The sequence below is a fragment of the Stigmatopora nigra genome, chromosome 4, assembly GCF_051989575.1.
Source record: "Stigmatopora nigra isolate UIUO_SnigA chromosome 4, RoL_Snig_1.1, whole genome shotgun sequence".
In the NCBI taxonomy this organism is placed as follows: Eukaryota; Metazoa; Chordata; class Actinopteri; order Syngnathiformes; family Syngnathidae; genus Stigmatopora; species Stigmatopora nigra.
This window is the reverse complement of record NC_135511.1, coordinates 13,380,738-13,399,833: the sequence shown is the minus strand read 5'-3', so window position 1 is coordinate 13,399,833 and position 19,096 is coordinate 13,380,738. Positions and strand designations below refer to the sequence as shown.

General features: G+C 39.9%; 1 protein-coding gene across 4 annotated transcripts in view; it reads left to right on the top strand.

Annotated features, from left to right (window-relative positions):
* Positions 1-19,096, top strand: part of LOC144195122 (tenascin-like) — a 43,986-nt gene that overhangs the window by 17,342 nt on the left and 7,548 nt on the right. For 3 of the 4 annotated variants that reach the window (XM_077714536.1, XM_077714535.1, XM_077714533.1), the window contains exons 1-10: positions 1,433-1,812; positions 9,685-10,239; positions 10,948-12,168; positions 12,353-12,616; positions 12,712-12,827; positions 13,003-13,156; positions 13,783-14,052; positions 14,304-14,489; positions 15,940-16,029; positions 16,755-17,018. In XM_077714536.1, coding sequence (XP_077570662.1) covers positions 9,753-10,239; positions 10,948-12,168; positions 12,353-12,616; positions 12,712-12,827; positions 13,003-13,156; positions 13,783-14,052; positions 14,304-14,489; positions 15,940-16,029; positions 16,755-17,018 — 3,052 coding nt within the window. In that variant the 5' untranslated portion in view covers positions 1,433-1,812; positions 9,685-9,752. Of the gene's footprint in view, positions 1-1,432; positions 1,813-9,684; positions 10,240-10,947; positions 12,169-12,352; positions 12,617-12,711; positions 12,828-13,002; positions 13,157-13,782; positions 14,053-14,303; positions 14,490-15,939; positions 16,030-16,754; positions 17,019-19,096 lie in introns of those variants that run through there. The other variant, XM_077714534.1, reaches the window with a different exon arrangement.

The window sequence follows — 19,096 nt, the reverse complement described above, 5'->3', positions numbered from 1 at the left end:
TGAAGCAAAACAAAAAGTTACATCAATAATTTCAGTGTGGCGCTGATCCAAATGTTTATTTTATTCTAGATTATTTCTGTCACTTGAGTCTCTGTTCGTTGAATGACACTTGTAAACTGAGCGTTGTCATGCCTTTTTTGAATTATAAAAATGGGTTCCTTTAAAGAAATCTGATGACTGGCTTTGTGTGTATTCGGAGCTGTCATGTGGGGAATCAAACCCACGCACTTCAGTTGAAAATAAATCTGTAGGTACGCTTTGACAAACAGCAATTCCCCATTAGGCTTTGCAACGCAGTGAAGGAAAGACAGAGCATATCAGGAAGGTGAGAAGAGGAACAGATGGTGGGATGCACGGCTCTACTCCGACGCTCTTTTCAAACAGGTTTGCGTGATCGACAAGCTTTTAAACCATCATTTCAAATAATCATCATAACCAAAAGTCATTAAAAATTATATTCCCCACTGGTTATATATATCTTTGTTGCCTTGCGGGCTTGGGTCAAAAGGAATTTAGCACCCCTTTAAATCATTGATTTTCTCTTTTTTAATCACCAAAATGCCAAGCTTCATATGTACGATCGTGTGCCATATAGTATAAGAGAGGATCCTTCTGCCTGGCTGCAGCGGCTCTCAGCAACTAGATAACAATCATTTCCCCTGCTGAGAAAAGCTCTACTCAACCAGGATGGAATCGTCATCTCACACACACACACACACACACAAATACACACACACATGCATGCATACTGACATTCAGCACGGATCATCACTCATGTTGCACCAGCATGTATCAACATGCTGCAATGGACATTGGAAATTACGAAAGCCGATTGGAAGAACAATTATTGCGATAGCTTTAAATTGATATGAAGCATTGGCAAGTTTCAAATGCAAAGGGCAAGATGACGATAAACATAAAACCAATTCAAAGTGCCTGAACAGTCCTACAAATCAGAAGAATCAACTACGGGCTATCCCATCCTCAGTTAGTAGTCATTTGAGAGTCAGCTTTACAGGGTCAGTTCCTGATGAAACCAGACTAAAAAGCCTAATCTTTATTTAACTTTTTATTCCTTCGCTAGTGTATTTGTGATCATTACATCAACCAAGGGAAAGCCGCCCTTTAACACACACACCCTGTTAAATTGCGCCGAGGCCGCTCCATTGCACTCAATGCTCTCTTGTTCTTAAACCCTATGTTAATGTTGGGTGCGTATTCATTGTCATCTCACTTACGATTGGCTCGCTGCTACAATTAGCAGCTAATGGACCACTGACACCCAGCCACCCCATCCATCTCCACCCCTTTCCTCCCAACAAACCCTTTCTCAATCTCTCTCTCTCCCTCTCTCTCTCTCTTTCTCTCTCTCTCTCTCCAGCCTTGAGGCATCCCGTTTCAGCTCTTTCGCTTTCAGTCACAATGCTGTGAAGAGGGTGAATGGGTGGGGGGCGTTAGGAAAGCAGTAAGTGGGAGTGGAGTCTGACCGCAGAGGGTCCACTGTTTAAGAGAAAGGGAATTCTGTCTTTTATATGGTCTCTCTTTCTCTCTCTTGCTCACTCTTTCTCGTTCAGACCCACATTCTCTAGCTCTCTCACCCTCTCTCTCTTTTCTCACTGCCTGCACAACATCAGCCAGCTCTCTAGGTAGACTCTAGTAAACACTTAAAGAGAGGAGAGAGAAGCAAGAAGATGACAAAGGTGTCAGTGGTCTGAGACGTGCAGACTGCTGATAATAGGCTTAGTTTCTGTTCAATCTTTTTTGGGTAAAGATTCACAGAGCAGAGAGAAGTGAGTGGCCATTGTGCCCGAGGTAAGTTACCTTCCTTACCTGGATGCAACCATGAAATGAAAAAAAATGTAGCAAATTGATGGATAGGTTGATCAGGATATTTTAAATATATTTGGAAACTTTTGACATATTTCTGTTTTCAATCTCGTCTGGGTTAATATGAAAAAATCTTGCCATTTTTTTTGGAATTCTCTGATTGGGCAATTTGCTTGCTTGCTTTCAAAGAGTGTAATCTTTCTCATTGGCGGTGATCTCGTTAACAATCACACATGGATTGATGTAGTATTAAATTAGAGGATGATTATATTTTCTGTCAATGACAAGTTAATTAGCCACTTTGACTATCTTGTAACCATAACTATCGGATGTGGAGTGAATTGCTTGGAAAACTATGCTTTGGTCTGATCCTTATTTTTAATTTTACTTTATAGGTAAGTGAGGACTGTTTTTTTATCAACCTGTTCATGTTACATTGTCAAAAAAAGCTTTCAAAGTTGATGTATGCCAACATGAATTAACAAAGTCATGTTATTGCAATACTTTAAATGAGGCAAATGGGTTGTGGTTTGGTGAAACATCAGAGTGCTACTGTAGGTGTGGGATTTGCGTGCATGGCCAATTGTGTGTTCTGCAAGCCAGAGTAGGTCCAGATGTATACTTTATGGTACATGGCAGCAGACAGTAAGCTTGTGTAACCCAGGAAACAGACAGCTGCTTTACATTAGATGCTGCCGTCTCTCGGATCTCCAGCGTAGACACTGCAGGCTGGAAACCAGCAGCTTTACATACACACAGACACAATTACTGACTGCCTTTTCTGTGTGGTTCTGTATCATCAATTTCTGCACCAGCATCATCAGTTAGACAAAAAATGATATTTGAATTGGTTAGCAAAGTATGGGTATTTGTCAGAAGATATTCTCTCTGGTTGAGTGCATCAGGTTGTCTTTCAGTATTTTTTTGTGTTTTATATTTTAAATGTTTAGAATTCACATGCATGTACACTTTTGTACTTCTATAAATTGGCAGAGAATGTTCTGCTGTGGTTGAGAGAATCTTGAGCTGGTGCTGAATGCTAATGAGGGTGCCAATGTGTTAAGTTTACTGATCATGAACGACAAAATAAACCATTACATTTTGCATGAATGCACTTTTATCTACTGTGGACAATATCCTTAATAGTTAGACATTTTAGACAAGTTCTATGTAAGCATTATACACATTCTTGAATGTAGCTTTCACTGCACCGACATTGTTTGAAGAAAATAAGAGAATAAATGAAAGATTGTAAAAAGTGTGAGCCACTGTGAGAAGGCTTACAATAATAAGCAGTGGGAAGTGATGGAAGAGACCCAAAGGATACCAGGGCATTGTCTGCTGCATGCTAATCATGTATGACGAGAAGATCTAACTCCAAGAAAAGGAGCATCTCAGTGTTCGTCATCTACGATGTTCAATGAGGCTTTTATAAATCTGTTCTACCCCCAAAAATATCTTTCAGAACTTTGCTATATCATTTTTTATGTAATACTGACTGAGGTGTCTCCGTATGTCGTCATAATTTTAGGACAACTTACGTTGTCTATTCATAGGTGGTCTTTGAGGATTGTTTAGCTACACATGAGTACCCACTGTCAGACTGTGATACTCAGCGTAACGACGAGTGGGAAATGGTCCATTGTTTGGACAGCTGTTAGCTCCCTATGCCCCGTGCCCTACAAAGCTCGATGAGAGGGCAGTTTTAACCCCACTTAGCTCCTTGACTGGTGATTGAGCACAAACAGTAATTGTCGATGTTCATGGACATACATTTTTGGAAAGACTCAGGAGTGATGAGATTGAATCAAATTGATTGGGAAAATCCATGGATTTTCATACACATTCAGAGATGCATACTTTAATATGCAATCTAACTTGAGGCAATTTATGGCGATTTGGATAATTTCACCTGGACTATACTGTAGCTCTAAATAGGATCTCTGGCAAGCCAGATGGTATCAGAGAAATTGAATGCCACAAGACAAAAACAACTGTAATGCTAAGATGAAATGTTCATAGCGAAGCCGAAATGATTTTTTCTTTCAGTCATACTATACAATGAGATAATAGCTATTTTACAGTGGGGAGAATCTGTCAGTTTTTTCTTTAGTATGTATATATTTTGTATTTCAAATAGCTAGGAATATTGTACTGGAATGTGACTATGAAACACTAAAATATCTCCACTATGTTTTCTTATGTTTGTTTTATTGTTCTATGTTCTTGTACCACAAGCACTTCCAAAGGAAAATGTGCATGTAAAAATACATTATTGCTACAAGCTCTCTAAAGAAATTTTTCAAAAGATGGGCCAGGCTATCACAAATATTGAATTTAATTGAACGCTTTTATTTTCATTATACAAGTATAATGAGATTTATGTTCTTTGAGGCAGAACAGTTGACAGATTATTGGTTCATGAATCCCAGTTAATTTTACCCCAAATTTAATTATTTTTTGACTTAGGATTTAAAAGAAAAAGGCCCCGCATCCTAATGAGGATAAAGCGGTTCAGAAAATGAGAGAAGAAAAAGGGAGTGCAACTACATTTCCAGACGAAATCTCACAGATTGCCCTTCGCTATTCAAAAATGTATCTCGGTGTTTAAACTATCCCAGATGGCCTACAATGTTTCTCTAATGCTAATGTTTGAAAAGAAAAAAAAAGTGGATGTCTTGAGGCATTGAAGCCTTCAGATGGCTTTTGTATTGGTAAGCCCACCATTGGAGGCAGCCAACAGTTCAACACATGTGTTGCCTGTAATACTGGGCTTCCATCAATGACCTCACACATTAGAATATATATATACACTGTAGGGGTCTTGGAAAAGGATGGCACTCTTCCTTTTGAAAAGGGGCAGATAGTAACTTCCATTGGAAAAATTGTTGGACAAAACACAAAAAAAAAACAATGAAAGCCAATGAGTAGCCGACCTGAGGCACTACGGTCATTAGACTCATACAAGTGTCTGAATGCATGACACTCCCAAGTGGGACACAACACGCTTCTGGCTTTCATCTCGACAAGGACTAACAGATGTCCTAGTATCACTGCCAACTCACTCATTGCCTTCCTAGAGGGGGTAAAATACTCCTGCTATCTAGTTAGAATTGAAGTAATGAATAGCCATTCAATATGTAATTCTGAAATCTCCCCAGTGTTTTCATCATCCATATCATTTAATTGGCGTAGGGAGTGACATTTCCTTTTGCCGTTGTTCTTTTAGGAAGCAGTTAGGATGATAAAATGGTTCGTTTGTGAAATACCACCGTATCTTCTCGCACAAATCTTTAGTATGTTTGGGCCTCTCACGCCCTTAATACACTTGTGTGTGATTAAAAGCTTGTAAAAGTCCAAGTCACATATGCCAAATAACTTCTCGGAGATTAATGTAGCCCATTTACTGTGTGACGAAACCCCTAGGGTCAATTAGGATAGGCAAACAGCATACTAAATTTACCTTATTAGTTCTATACAATACGCAGACAAGTACAATTATAGTTTCTGTGGAAGAAGGAGTAGATAGAACAACAAAGATTTGCCAGTATTTGGCCCAAACAGCAGGTGGATGAGTAAATGCTCCACAAAAGTTGCCAAGTCCACATACCACACACGGGATAGACTAATGAAGCAGGATCCTCAACTGTTAAAGGGCTGATGAACAACGGCTTGCATGCAGTGCTCCATCTGGACCCACGGAGAACAGAAGCGGAAGACAGAGGCACTGCAGGGGATGAGCTATAAAGAATATTTATGATGTACCTCACAGGGAGAATGCTTCCAAATAACATAACAATACAAAGGGGTTTGAGCTCTGACTGCCGCACAGTTGACCTGGTGAGCACTGCCATCCGCTCAACAAACTCTTTCTCCATATCTTATTGTCGAAGTCGAAAATTGGTTTTGCCCGAAGAAACAGTTTGGGGTGGATGTATCAGTCGGCCAAGTTAAGTGAATTTCTACATCACTCCAGTAGCTCAGCTAGGCCGATTAGGGCTCAGTCTTGGCAGTGACTTTCCATAATAGTGTTTCTCTTGCACGGTATCTAAGATATTCCTCTGTGTTGGGTTCTTATCAGCTAAAAACACACCAACCCCCACTACTCCCTTGTTATCTGTGCCATCACACCCAATGGGGTCAAAACTGAGAGTAGTGTCAGTTCGATGGGATCCGCCAAGACCATTCTCTTTCATCTCATCATCTATTTGGCAGGTCAAACGATTGATAATGTGTATCATGAGAGGAAACATGATAGCAAAAGTGTATTATATATTTAGGCCAGACAGATATTAAAGATGAAAAGATTTCCAGTTTCTGAAGGTGATGAAGAACATCCCTCAAGGAAACTATGACCACTGTGAATGATTTCATGTTTTTTTTTATCTCTACTATTGGAAAGACAAGCAGTGAGCAGCTATTTCTTATCTTCCCTGTTAATTTCCTTTTCAATGAAACTGCACAATGTCAGATTTTCCAACAATGCATTTCTTTGTCCACGAGCACACCAGATATCTTTTTGTTCAGGTGTCAACGGTTCTGGTAGTTCAGCACAACAGGGACATCCACATCAATCATAAGAGGCAGAAAGAGAAAATGGCATGTGCCCTCCAGACCGTGCGGTGATAAAATGTTAAAAACCTTTTCTGAGAAGCGGGATAAAACTCAGTCATCAATCCCAACGGAACCGTCGACTCGAGCAATAGTTCTCTTCCTGGAAATAAATTTCTGTGTTTGATTATTATAACTCACAGTTGAAATGCTGTCCTCAGCAACTCACTACTTCCACCGCTATGACCTTGGTGGAGATGCAAGATCCAAATCAATACCCACCTGCTCTAGATTTCTTTCACCTTCCAGGCATGGAAGCTATATTGATCAGAAAATCTGTATTTTGAGTGGAAAGGCAACGTTCTCTAAGTTATGATGAGAGGCGATAATGCATTGGATGATCCAACGGTCCATTGTCCACCCCTGATCTCAAGGTGAAAAGGATTTCCAGACATTAATAACACTTTCGGGCATTACTATGACCCAGATTTGGATTCTGCACAATTGAAGGCAGTTGAGTTTTTGTCATGGGTGACCTACAAAACAAGACATGCTTGACAAATTCTTCACAAATTAAAAGAAATTGTGCATTGCATCAGATCAACAATCCATCCCAGAAGAATGGTTGCTGTTGAATTCACAAAATATTTAGCGCTCTGACACACCAAGTAGGTTGTGTTACTCCATTATTCAGTTTGTTTGTTGTCAAGAAATCAGGCAGATGCTGTGCAGTGTTGGGTGACTGCAGATAGTTTGCAAATGTATCATCATTTTCCAAATTTTTGTTCTTGAAAGTATAATTTTTAAAAATGTGAACATCCTGTTTTGGTTGACTTTAGGAGTTCAGATGGAATTCGTTCACAAAAATGTTAAGGAATCCAAAATAAACTAGGTTCAGGTAGCAAAAAAAGGAAATTGAATTAATCCTGAATTTACATTGACTGATATGTGCTATTTTATTAATATCTCAGGTGAGCGCAAGAAAATATATTACTGTAGTCATTATGATTCAATAAAAAATAGATGTTTCATCAAGGATACACAGATAATGAAAATGTGTTTGAGATTCACATCACCTTAATGGAATTATCCTCATCTCATAGTAGAAATATATTGACATCTGCTAGAATCAGTTTATGTAAAAAAAAGTAGATCATTTATTTGAATGTAGTTAAGGTGGCAAGAGCGGCCCACTATAGCAATTAACCTATCTGGCTCCCATCTAATTTCCGCAGTACACATTTATACACTTTTTAGTTTTTAGTCTTTTCCCATCCAGTCTGAAAACACACTTTCCCTTCCTCTGCCCCAAATATCTAAATAAAGGCTTGTTTTTAATTCTGAATGTCTTTCATTACCTAGCAGTGAGGAGTGGAATAACAATAAACATGGGGCTCAGAATTTATTTGTTTAATCTATTTCTAAATAAAGCAGTATCTTGCCCTAGCCAAATTTGCAACAAAGCTACTTTGATCTGTCCAGTTATCCTTGTTTAAGGGTCCATGTGGAAAGTGGCCAGGATCTAAAGTGAGAAAGCCAACCATCCATCCACAACTAAGGCCTGAGCAGCAACTCAAAGCAATTTTCTTTCTTTTTTTTCTCCGTTTTTATCCCTACTTTAAGTTGCTTGGTTTTGTCTGTGTTACTGTGATGGTGTGCATGCACCAATGAGCACAAGCATTTGGAGACGCTGACAGGTTTTCGGTGCCCCCCTGGGTCCGGATCTTCATCATTCCCAGCAGCAAGCTACATTATCGCATTTACAGTTACCAAACATGAAGGCGCTCATCTCCACTGGCCTAATCAGGAGATTTGCGGGTGAAGGCATGAGATCCTTTTGCACAGAGCTCATCTGTCAGGTTGCCCCGTCACACCGAGAGACTAGAAGACTGAACATGTCTCCCAGGACCAGCACCTGCTGTGTCTTAACACATACAGACTGGAGAACATTCCTCATGTTTTTGCTACTTCCCCAAAAGGCAAATACTGACACACACAGCATCCAATATGTTTCTCTTTTTATGTATGTGGGTGTCTCTCTCATGCATGTGTAAAAGCTGTGGGATTCAGCATCTGGTTGGCCCTTCTATGGCAACAATAACGACAATCCCAGTGTGCTCTATTTGAAAATCTGACTTTTTATTTTTTAAACTGTCATTTCTTTTTTATTAGCCGCTGTATAAAATTGAGAATTCCTCATGTGGCATCTCATGGTGTTCACTTTCTTGGAGCCCCCCCAGAAGACATATTCTTATGTTAAAGCCATTTTGTCTTCTGTCCTTTTTGCACTGTTTCAACACCCATCCTTTTAAAACTTCACTTGGCTGAGAGGTGGTCCTGTCAAATGGCTTGATACACTTGTGAATCCAATTTTCAGATGATGATAGCAATCTGTCTAGGTTCTGAGGTAGCAAAGTGTGATGCCCAGATCACCCTGTTTTACTGTCACATATGTAGTCTTTTCAAAAATGGCTTGCTTTGTGATGGCTACGATTAGTCTCTTACACGGAGTATTGCAGTAAATTCTTGAATTTAAATAATCTCTATAGGTTTTGTGAAGTAACAAGTCAACACAAAAATACTGTTCATAATCTAGAACGTGTATGATAAATAACCAACACAGAATCACTAAGCATAGAGAGTTAAAGTTGGCCTCGAAGAAACAAGCAAAGCTAAATTTTTCATCAGACCTTTTAAACAAATCATGTCATGGAGAGGTTTAGGAAAGATAAGAATCATGTTACACGGCTGAAACAAGCCTTAATGGTTGCCGGAAAAGCTGATTGGGAATGCTGACCTGCTGTTTTCTAGGTAGCAGATGAGTGTGTTTTAGAGACAGCCCACATATGGTTTAACAACTATACTACGTCAGCTTTTATCCCCAGAGGCAATAACAGTCTGCTCTCCACCATGCAGATGTTGTAGGGCTGTAAAAAGATTCTCATTATAAGTTAACATGGTCAAAAAAAAGACCTTTTCAGACCTATATGTTCACAGAGAGTCCATATATTACAAATTGTATCACGGAAAACAGCAATTCTTTTCAAACAGATCAGAAGAGGGTCAGGAAATTGGACATATTGTAGATTTTTTGAAAAAAAAATATTGCATTTACTAATTTGGGGCAGTAGGTATTTCTGACTTTCTGATGATTTTACTGCTAATTTAATGGTTTTACTCCACATAGAGTATGTACAATTTACTGCCTTTATGATGTTAATATTGATATGACATGATAAACAAATGAGTCAACAAATGAGTAAATCACACTCTTCTTCCCTTTGTTTTGATTGTGTTTGATGAAAGGTCACATAAGGACAATTGGAGGAAAAATAGACAACTTCTACTCCACTCTGTGCTAGTGGAAGGTCAACATGGGGATGAAAGGCCTCATCTTGTGCAGCGTGTTATTGTCCATGGTCCTCAAGCCCTCTGCCAGTGGACTGGTAAAGAAAGTTATACGACATCGCAGAGAGGCTTTAATTCCTAAAAAGAATCAAGAGAATCTCACCCTGCCAAACCCTGACCAGCCAGTTGTCTTCAACCATGTCTACAACATCAATGTACCCTCCACATCACTCTGTTCTGTAGACCTTGATTCACCGGGTGGCACTGTGCCCAATCACAACAATGGCGCATTGGATATGCGGAATACTGAGCATATGGAGCACACGGTGGATGGTGACAATCAGATCGTCTTTACCCACCGGATAAATATCCCTAAGCAGGCGTGTGGCTGCAACAACCAGGCACCTGATCTAAAAGAAATCCTAAACAGACTGGAGATGTTGGAGACGGAACTTTCCAGTCTGAGAGAGCAATGTGGCAGTGGGGCAGGTTGCTGTGGATCTCAAGTTACGGGTAGGTTCATATAACACACTGTGTAATGGCTTTGGTGTGGTCCATATAATGTAAATGAGTCTGTTATAAAAGAATTCCCCAGAGGCATTCATGGGAAAAGAAAGAAGAGCAAATCCATCACAACTGTTCCAGCAATTCTATCATTTCAAAATCTAATATGATTGTTAGTCGTCAAACAAGTATCACTGTAGAAATTGAAAATCAAAAGCTCAGTGGCACGCTTTTATTTCTCAGTGTGTCACTTTTGTCTATCGGCAAAAAAAAACGATCAATCTTTTTGTTTCACATACAAATGGTGACAGCATGTGATTTGAAGCAACACCAAGTGTGCGATTTACAATATGAAAGTGAAAACTGAGAGTTCCTTCTCTTAAAAATTGTATTTGAATAAACCCGTACATTTTACATTGGCTACCATTGCACTATTTAACCTTCAGTAATCCAGTAAAAGTACCGTGTGAAACAAATTATTTCAAAATGTACTGATTAGTATTAAATAAAGATCTAATCTAATTTAACAAAATATTTTTATTTTGTCTGTGATGGGCTGGGCACCGATTTAGTATTTTTTTCCATTGTGGTTAGCAGTTGTTTTAATGTTTGACAATGCTGTAATATAATATGATGCAGAAGTAAACTACATCCACAACAATGATCATATATGAACACAGAATAAAAATTAAAATATTGCTTATTTTATTTTATCAGGAGAAGTTGCCACCAAACCCTACTGTAATGGCCGTGGAAACTGGAGCGCTGACACCTGCAGCTGTGTATGTGAGCCAGGGTGGAAAGGTTCCAACTGCACAGATCCCGAATGTACCAATGACTGCCAAGACCAGGGCCGCTGTGTGGATGGGAAATGTGAATGCTTTGAAGGCTTCACCGGTCATGACTGTGGCATTGAGCTATGCCTCCCGGACTGTGGTGATTACGGTCATTGTGTTGAAGGAACTTGCCTCTGCGAGGACGGCTTCTTTGGCGAGGAATGCTCCCAGACAAACTGCCTCAACAACTGTCTGGGTCGTGGACGTTGCATCGATGACGATTGCGTCTGCGATGAGCCGTGGACGGGCTATGACTGCTCCGAGCTTATCTGTCCAAACGACTGCTATGACCGTGGACGCTGTGTCAACGGTACTTGCTTCTGTGAGGAGGGTTTCACTGGAGAAGACTGCGGTGAAGTCACTTGTCCAGGACAATGTAACAACCGTGGCATGTGTGTGAAGGGAATGTGTGTGTGTCAGAGCGGCTATATTGGTGAAGATTGCTCCAAGCTCACTTGTCCGCAAAACTGCAATCAGCGAGGCCATTGCTTCAACGGCAAATGCATCTGTGACCCAGGATTTGAGGGTGAAGATTGTTCTGTTCTATCATGCCCTGAAAATTGCAGCAACAAAGGCCAGTGTATAAATGGAGAGTGTATGTGTGATGAAGGATACCAAGGCGAAGACTGTAGCGAGCTTTCCTGCCCCAACAACTGCCTAGATCGTGGGCGTTGTGTTAACGGTCAGTGTATATGCGATAAAGGATTCACTGGGCAGGACTGCAGCATCAAGACCTGTCCTAAAGACTGCTTGGGCCGTGGGGAGTGTGTGGATGGCAAGTGTGTGTGCTTCGTTGGTTTCACTGGCAAAGGCTGCGGTGAGCTAACATGCCCCAATGACTGCCTGGGCCGTGGCCACTGTGTGAATGGCCAATGTGTTTGTCACAAGGGTTTCACTGGTGAGGACTGCAGTGAGAAGACATGTCCTAAAAACTGTTTGGACAGAGGATATTGCAATGATGGCCTATGCGTATGCTACGAAGGCTTCACTGGAATTGATTGTGCCATCATAACCTGCCCTGGAGACTGCCAGAACCAGGGACTATGTGATAATGGAGTTTGTATCTGCAATGAAGGTTTCGTTGGGGAGGACTGCTCAGCAGGTAAGGACAATGGGGGAATCCTCACTTCCTCTTTCAAATATTGTTGTAATTGTAAACCTTTTCTAACTAAGAGCTGATTAGGGATAAACACTTAATCAAAAATGGATAAATATAATTTGTACACTATGGTCTCTGTAGGATTAGAATGACTTTCCTAAACATGGCTTATTTGGTTTTTGACAAGTTTCCCCACCAAAGGACCTAACTGTTGAAGAGGTCACACCTGAGACGGTGGATTTGTCTTGGAATAATGAGATGCGTGTGACAGAATACCTCATCACCTACGTTCCTACCTCCCCTGGAGGTTTGGAGCTTGATGTGCGGGTTCCGGGGGACCAGAAGAAAGCCACAGTTAGAGAGCTTGAACCAGGCATTGAGTATCTGATCAGCGTTTATGCTATCCTCAACAACAAGAAAAGCATTCCTGTTACCGCGAGGGTGGCAACACGTATGAATATTCCAATTTATAAATGATCATAAAACTGTGTCATCAACAGTCTCACTATCTAAAATGGTGTAAGTTAATAGTTTCTAACATTACAGACCTTCCTGAGCCTGAGGGACTGAAATTCAAAGCAGTGCGCGAGACATCCGTGGAAGTACAATGGGACCCTCTGGATATCCCCTTTGATGGCTGGAACCTCATCTTCAGAAACACTGTGGGTCTTTTGACAAACCTCCATTACAGGCTGCAGTCGCTTTCAGAACGTTCCATTGTATTAGAAAAAGACTATTTTTTTTCATATGATGCAAATTGTTAACAAGCCAACCATAACAAAAATCTTAAATGGCTTAATGCCAATGTTTTTCTATACTATTTTGCTACTCTCCCAGAAAGAGGAAGACGGCGAAATTTTGAGCTCCCTCGGCCGTCCAGACACAACCTTTGAACAGTCTGGCTTGGGCCCAGGCCAAGAATATGAAGTGAAACTGGAAGTTGTTAAAAATAAGAAGCGCGGACCACCTGCCTCCAAGAATGTTGTCACAAGTAAGTGTACATATTCACACTCTCAAAACTGTGAGCTTAAAAGTAACCTAGCAGTTTATCCAATAGGGAATGAGCCAATAGAGAGTTATTTATACCCAACACATTGGCTTGAGGGTTTTACCCTTTTGACCCAACACAGGAAAGACTTCTGAAAACTGTCTGGGTTCATTGAACCTCAAATAAGACCTTGATCTTTGTTGTTTATTTCTGAAAGTGTCACATATGTCATCATGACACCGGGGAAATGTTTTAAATTGTGAGAGGAAAATGTGTGACGGGTCTTCTTTGAATGGAAAACAGAAGGATCTTTGTTATTTCATTCATACTAATGCATGTTAACCTTAATTATTATTATCATTATTATTAGAGTAAATAAAAAATCGGATTGGGTTTAGTAAATGAAATATTGAAGTGCAAGTTGTTGCATGAGTTAGAAAAGCTCAAAGGTTTTATGCACACATACAGAGGCAATTAACCTTCTCTGATGTGGCTGAGCATTAAAACTGTAAAACCTGAGGAGATGGAAAAGTTGAGCATTGAGTTGTTAATGACCCGTGCTACATCTAGCCATATATTTTTTACAAGCACAACAACATTATCTGCTTCTGTGTTTATTACTAATTTAGGGATTGACGCACCACTCCAAGTGAACATCCGTGACGTGACGGACACAACAGCGTTGGTGACGTGGTTCCAGCCTGTGGCCAATGTGGATGGGATCAGCATCTCTTTTGGGCCTAGTTCCAGCCCTGCTGATCGCAGCATGGTTGAGCTTTCCTCCACAGACACTCAATACCACCTCGGAGGACTCATGCCAGACACCCAGTATGAAGTGTCTCTGACAGCCCGGCGGGGAGACCGGTCTAGTGTTCCTGTCTATGAATCATTCCTCACAGGTGAGAACCTCCCAGAGAATATTGGGATTAGAATCTGTTGTATTATTATGTACTAGTTACAGTAGGGAGAGAGGGATGTTTCCTACTGAGGCGGGTTTCATTATGGTTGCTTTTTAAAGGATCAGATACCATAAATGCAGAATAGAGATGAATACATATTTTCTGTGTTAGGAAGTTTTAGTTACTTGACCTAATGGAAACAACTCTTTGCTGATAAGTGTACAGATGAAATTAACTTCTGTATGTGTTAGACTTGGATGCCCCCAGGGAACTTGAGAAGTTGGAGCTGACTGATGAAAGCATCACTCTTGAGTGGAAAAATAGCCAAGCGAAGGTGGAAAACTACCGCATCAAATATGGACCTCTCTCTGGAGGTGAACACAGGGAACTGCTCTTTCCAGCCGGACCCAAAGACACAACTCACGCCAAGATCATTGGTACACACACTATCACAATTTATCAATTACACATTGCAAACATTGCATGGCAAACTAAGATTTCTACCAGGCATCTCATGTAACCTTTCAGTAAGAAATTACTTGAATATTGCTATTCATGGTTAGTCTCTAAAACCCAAAGACCACAAGCATAATGGAAAGCTCAAAAGCAAAAAAAAATCAATGGATAAGGAATATGATTTAATTCATAAGTCAAGTAGGCATGTGAGAAAGAAAATATAATTCATATATGATAAGATAAGGGAGGATCATTGATAATGTAAACTGCTAAAAGAAAATCCAGAAGATGATGATATTTCACAAGTATAGCTTACACAGTTTTATCTTAGACCTAATAAATAGGTATTGGCCCCGATCATGCAAGCAAAGTTTTCCCATTTCTTTTTTTATTTGGTACCTACATCAGCCTTACGTTATAGGGAGTACTGAGAAATAAACATTGACACTATAAAATGGCTACCCTTAAATTTAGTTGGACAAGTATTTGTCATGTGATCTAATGAAGTGTTATTTTCCACAATCTCATTTCTACAATGGCTTGCCTTTGTTTTGTATCATGAAATGTTTGCCCAACTACAATAGTCCCATTTTATGAGAAAACCACCCAGGGGGATTTGGCATTCACTTTTTAAATTGAATCACACTGCAGCTTCTCTTTGAGCGCTTACTCAAGTAAGAGTAGACATGTTTTCATCTATCAATGCTGTTGACATCATAAAGCAACGCTTTGAGCCTTGTTTTTTTTCCTGTTTGTTTCTAGATTAAATACAATAAGAGAGAGGAAAAACTTTGTCTAATAGTGTCTTTGTCTGGCGCAGTTCTTTGTCCTTGGGAGGCCCATCTCATGGAAATAAAGCATTGTGTCCATTCAGCAGACGTCCCCCTCTTCTCCAAACGCACCTCAGTAGTGCTTTCACACAGTTATTATCTGTAATTGCCTTCACGCTCGTGATTTTATTGATAATGAGTTTCCTGGGTATTAGGTGTAATTTCATGCTGCAGAACTCTGTGTGTGATGACCTCTGTGGGAGTTAATAAAGGAATTAAAGGCGATCGGGCCTAGAGAGGGCTTAATTGTGAAAACCAAAGGCTTTCCACAGCCAGCTGTATCATTGGTTGTAGTGTTTCGGCTGCACGACAAGGGCCCTATAGATCCATCAATGCAAATACACCAGCCGTGTTCTACTATGAGCTCAAGCTTACCATGAAATGCAATTTGGCTGCAACCTATTGTGCTATCACGCCACACGAAAGTGTTTTTGTGTCTGCCACAGCCACCAAAAACCATTAGCAGAAAACAGCTGGCCACTTGACGATACAGCCTCTTAACTATTCAACTGGTGAAAAAATGCAGGACTTGAGCAAACAATTCATGACATTTTTTTTAAACTCTTGAGTGTAAAATGCAGTATTTTACTTGGCTGTCTAGGTCTGAGACCAGGCACAGAGTATGGAATGGGAGTGACAGCAGTAAAAGATGAACGGGAGAGTCTGCCCACGACCACCAATGCTGTGACCGGTACGAAGCTCTCACTTGTCTTTCAGTACAATAGCACATTAACCGGTAGATTAGCAGTCTGTGTACATAATTATACTACAGCGGTATTTTTTAATTTAACAATTACAATAAAGTGCTTCATACGACGGTGCTATAATTGTATTCATATTCATTTTTTTGAGTGACTTTTAACTCTTTAAATCTTTTCAGGGTACACCAAAATTGTCACAAATGCTCTCACATTTTTAGTTAACAGTTTAACGTCCATTTGGTTTGGCATGCCACAAAGCACAGACTCGTGCCTTATATCCCAATTCGATATTCCAGTTGCCAGTTGCAAATGATTTTGGACTGCAATGAAATGCCCCTCATACATTTTTAAAACCATGACTTAGATGATTAAAATTCTTAAAAGAATTACTTGCATTCATTGACAGCCACAACAATATTCGGATGCAAGACACATTCTCATGCGAGATTAGAATTCTGATCGCTTTTCTACACCTACTCAAAACTTAAATTGCCATCGATTGGTGTTCAGCTCTAGCATTCAATTTGCTGGGTGTATAGCATTGAAAAGACTATTGAAAATGATTCAAATCAAGTCATGTTGATTATTCAAATTTGCCATTTCAAATCTAACCTTTACTTTTACTTACACTTTTGTGAATAATTCACCTCCGCATTATGTCCTCTGAAGAGAATATTGAATTCCAATTTATGACCTCTCTTCCCCTCTATTTCAGCACTGGATGCTCCAAAGGACCTAACTGTTATTGAGGTGACAGAAACAACAATGATGATGGAGTGGAGACGCCCACTGGCCAAGCTGGACTCCTACCGACTTGTCTATGTTTCCGCTGATGGTCAAAGAGCAGAGGAGGTGGTTCCAGGAGTTTCTGAGTCTTACACATTGAGAGGCCTGACAGCAGGCATGCTCTATACCATCAGCATCACTGCCGAGAGGGGCCGCAGGACAAGTGCAGCAACCACCATCTCGGCACCGACAGGTTAGTAACTCAGCAACTTTTTAGGACTAATATGAAGGAATGAAGTGGAGTTCAGCCTCACTTTTATTCCTTGGTTATTTATCTGGAGGATTATCTATTTCCTACATTTTAGGATTTTTTTTATTTCACATTTAATGTGATTTTTTTACACCAATGAAGGATTCAACCAGCAAATTCTAAGATTTCATCTCCATTTTATTTAGTTATACGCCTGTTTGACTATCTCATTTAATATTCTGACCCGCCATTTCTGTTTTAGACTTTGCTGTTTATGTTTAATAGAACGGAAAACTGTGTTCCAGACATTTTAGACAAAAAAAATTGTTACAGAACAAAGCTTTTTATTCTCTAAAAAAAAAAGTTCCCTAAATTTTTTTTCATAGTAGTTTAAATACCAATAAAGATGCTCTTTCACACTTATCTCAGTACTCAAATAGCCTCTGGGCTGTTTGTGGACATCAATAAAAATATTTGAGGGAAAATATAAAAAGTTCTGCCTTAGAAAGCTTGCAAATAATGGTTCATTATATATTTTGGGAGACTACCCTTAAGTATAATGAGCAGGGTCATGGCAATGGTGGTGAGGGGGAGCATTGAACAATGTTCATTCATGTGGTAATTGTTGACGTGAGCCTTGGTCCCCTCTGGTTTTGTGCGATTTGACCACGATGAACTCTGGCTCTGTCAGATAAAAGGCCACATGCTGGGATTCCTGTTAAAACATTGTCTCTAAAATCAGCAGCCATCTAATCCACAGCCTGTGCTGATCTGTGCAGCCTTTATCATCTCTAGACATGAACATCGATTGGTTTCATTTTACAGGAGGAATTGGAGAAAGGAGGTGGGGAGATGGGAGTTAGACCAATGTTTCGGGGCTCTACATACTGCAGACTTGCCAATTAGAGGACACCATATATTGATTCTGCATTGATCTGAATGAATATAAATGAACAGTCCAGTTGGTTTAGTTCATTTTTACTACTTCTAATTTGCTACAGCTTTAATGCTGCCACCCTCTGTTGCAGCATGTGATCTCCTGACCTTTGTTTGATGAGTCACTTTGCTATTCTTTTTTTAATCCATTGGTGGCTTGTGTATTTGCATCGTATGATGTTAAGAGATGGCAAACCCTATCATCAAGCCTCCAGAACCTTCCGAATATGTCAGAAAAAGCTGTCTAGCCAAATGAGACACACACCACGAGAAAGACTAAGCAACACTAGCATTTCATTAATAATCATGAATTACCAGTACTTAAAAACAGGGAAATACTTTTAAATCACCCTGTACTCCACGGCCACTGTTTTTAGTAAAAGATGCTTGAACAGTATTACACTATGGGAGACACAATGAAATGTGTTATTGCGTAAGACCAACCACAAGCCATGTGTATGCAAACAATTAGAAGATCAATTTTGCAAAGTAGGTCCCCTTCAAGTAAATAATGGAAAGGTGTAAAAAAAACAATTCTTCAGCAGTCATCATCTAACCCATCACTCATACTCACTCATTTGTCTTTCATGAAATCTACTGTGCATTAACTATGAGGTGTTGAGATGATGTTTTTAGTCTGATTTGAATTCTCGGAATGCTTTCCCACACAATGTGCTTCTATACTTGCACATGGGGTTGAAATGGGTCAGGTACTTTTCTACCTTCCTGGCAGAGCTACTCTGCAGCTTCAAATGTTGATAGCCCATTCTTGTTCATTAATGGGCAGAGGCTGCATTGCGTATAAAGCCTTATGCTTTCAATCTACGAGACGTCTATCTCATATGGTAATAAAGAGTATGGCTTTAGTCAGCTATCAATATTGAGGCACATTGTTTAGCCTTATCTTTTGTAGTGAAACTAGAGGAATAGCATTTGACTGAAATACAAATGTGGTATAATTAGTGTCAAGACCAATTTTCTGCCGATCACATACTCCACTCATTGTTTGGATGTTCAAGATGTGCACTGCAGTATATGAATGCTTTGTTTATATGGCAAAGGTTAAACCTATAATATCTTCTTTCAATAATACATTGTCACTTCTTTAAACCAGAGCTTCACAAAGTGTGAATTGGACCCCTTAG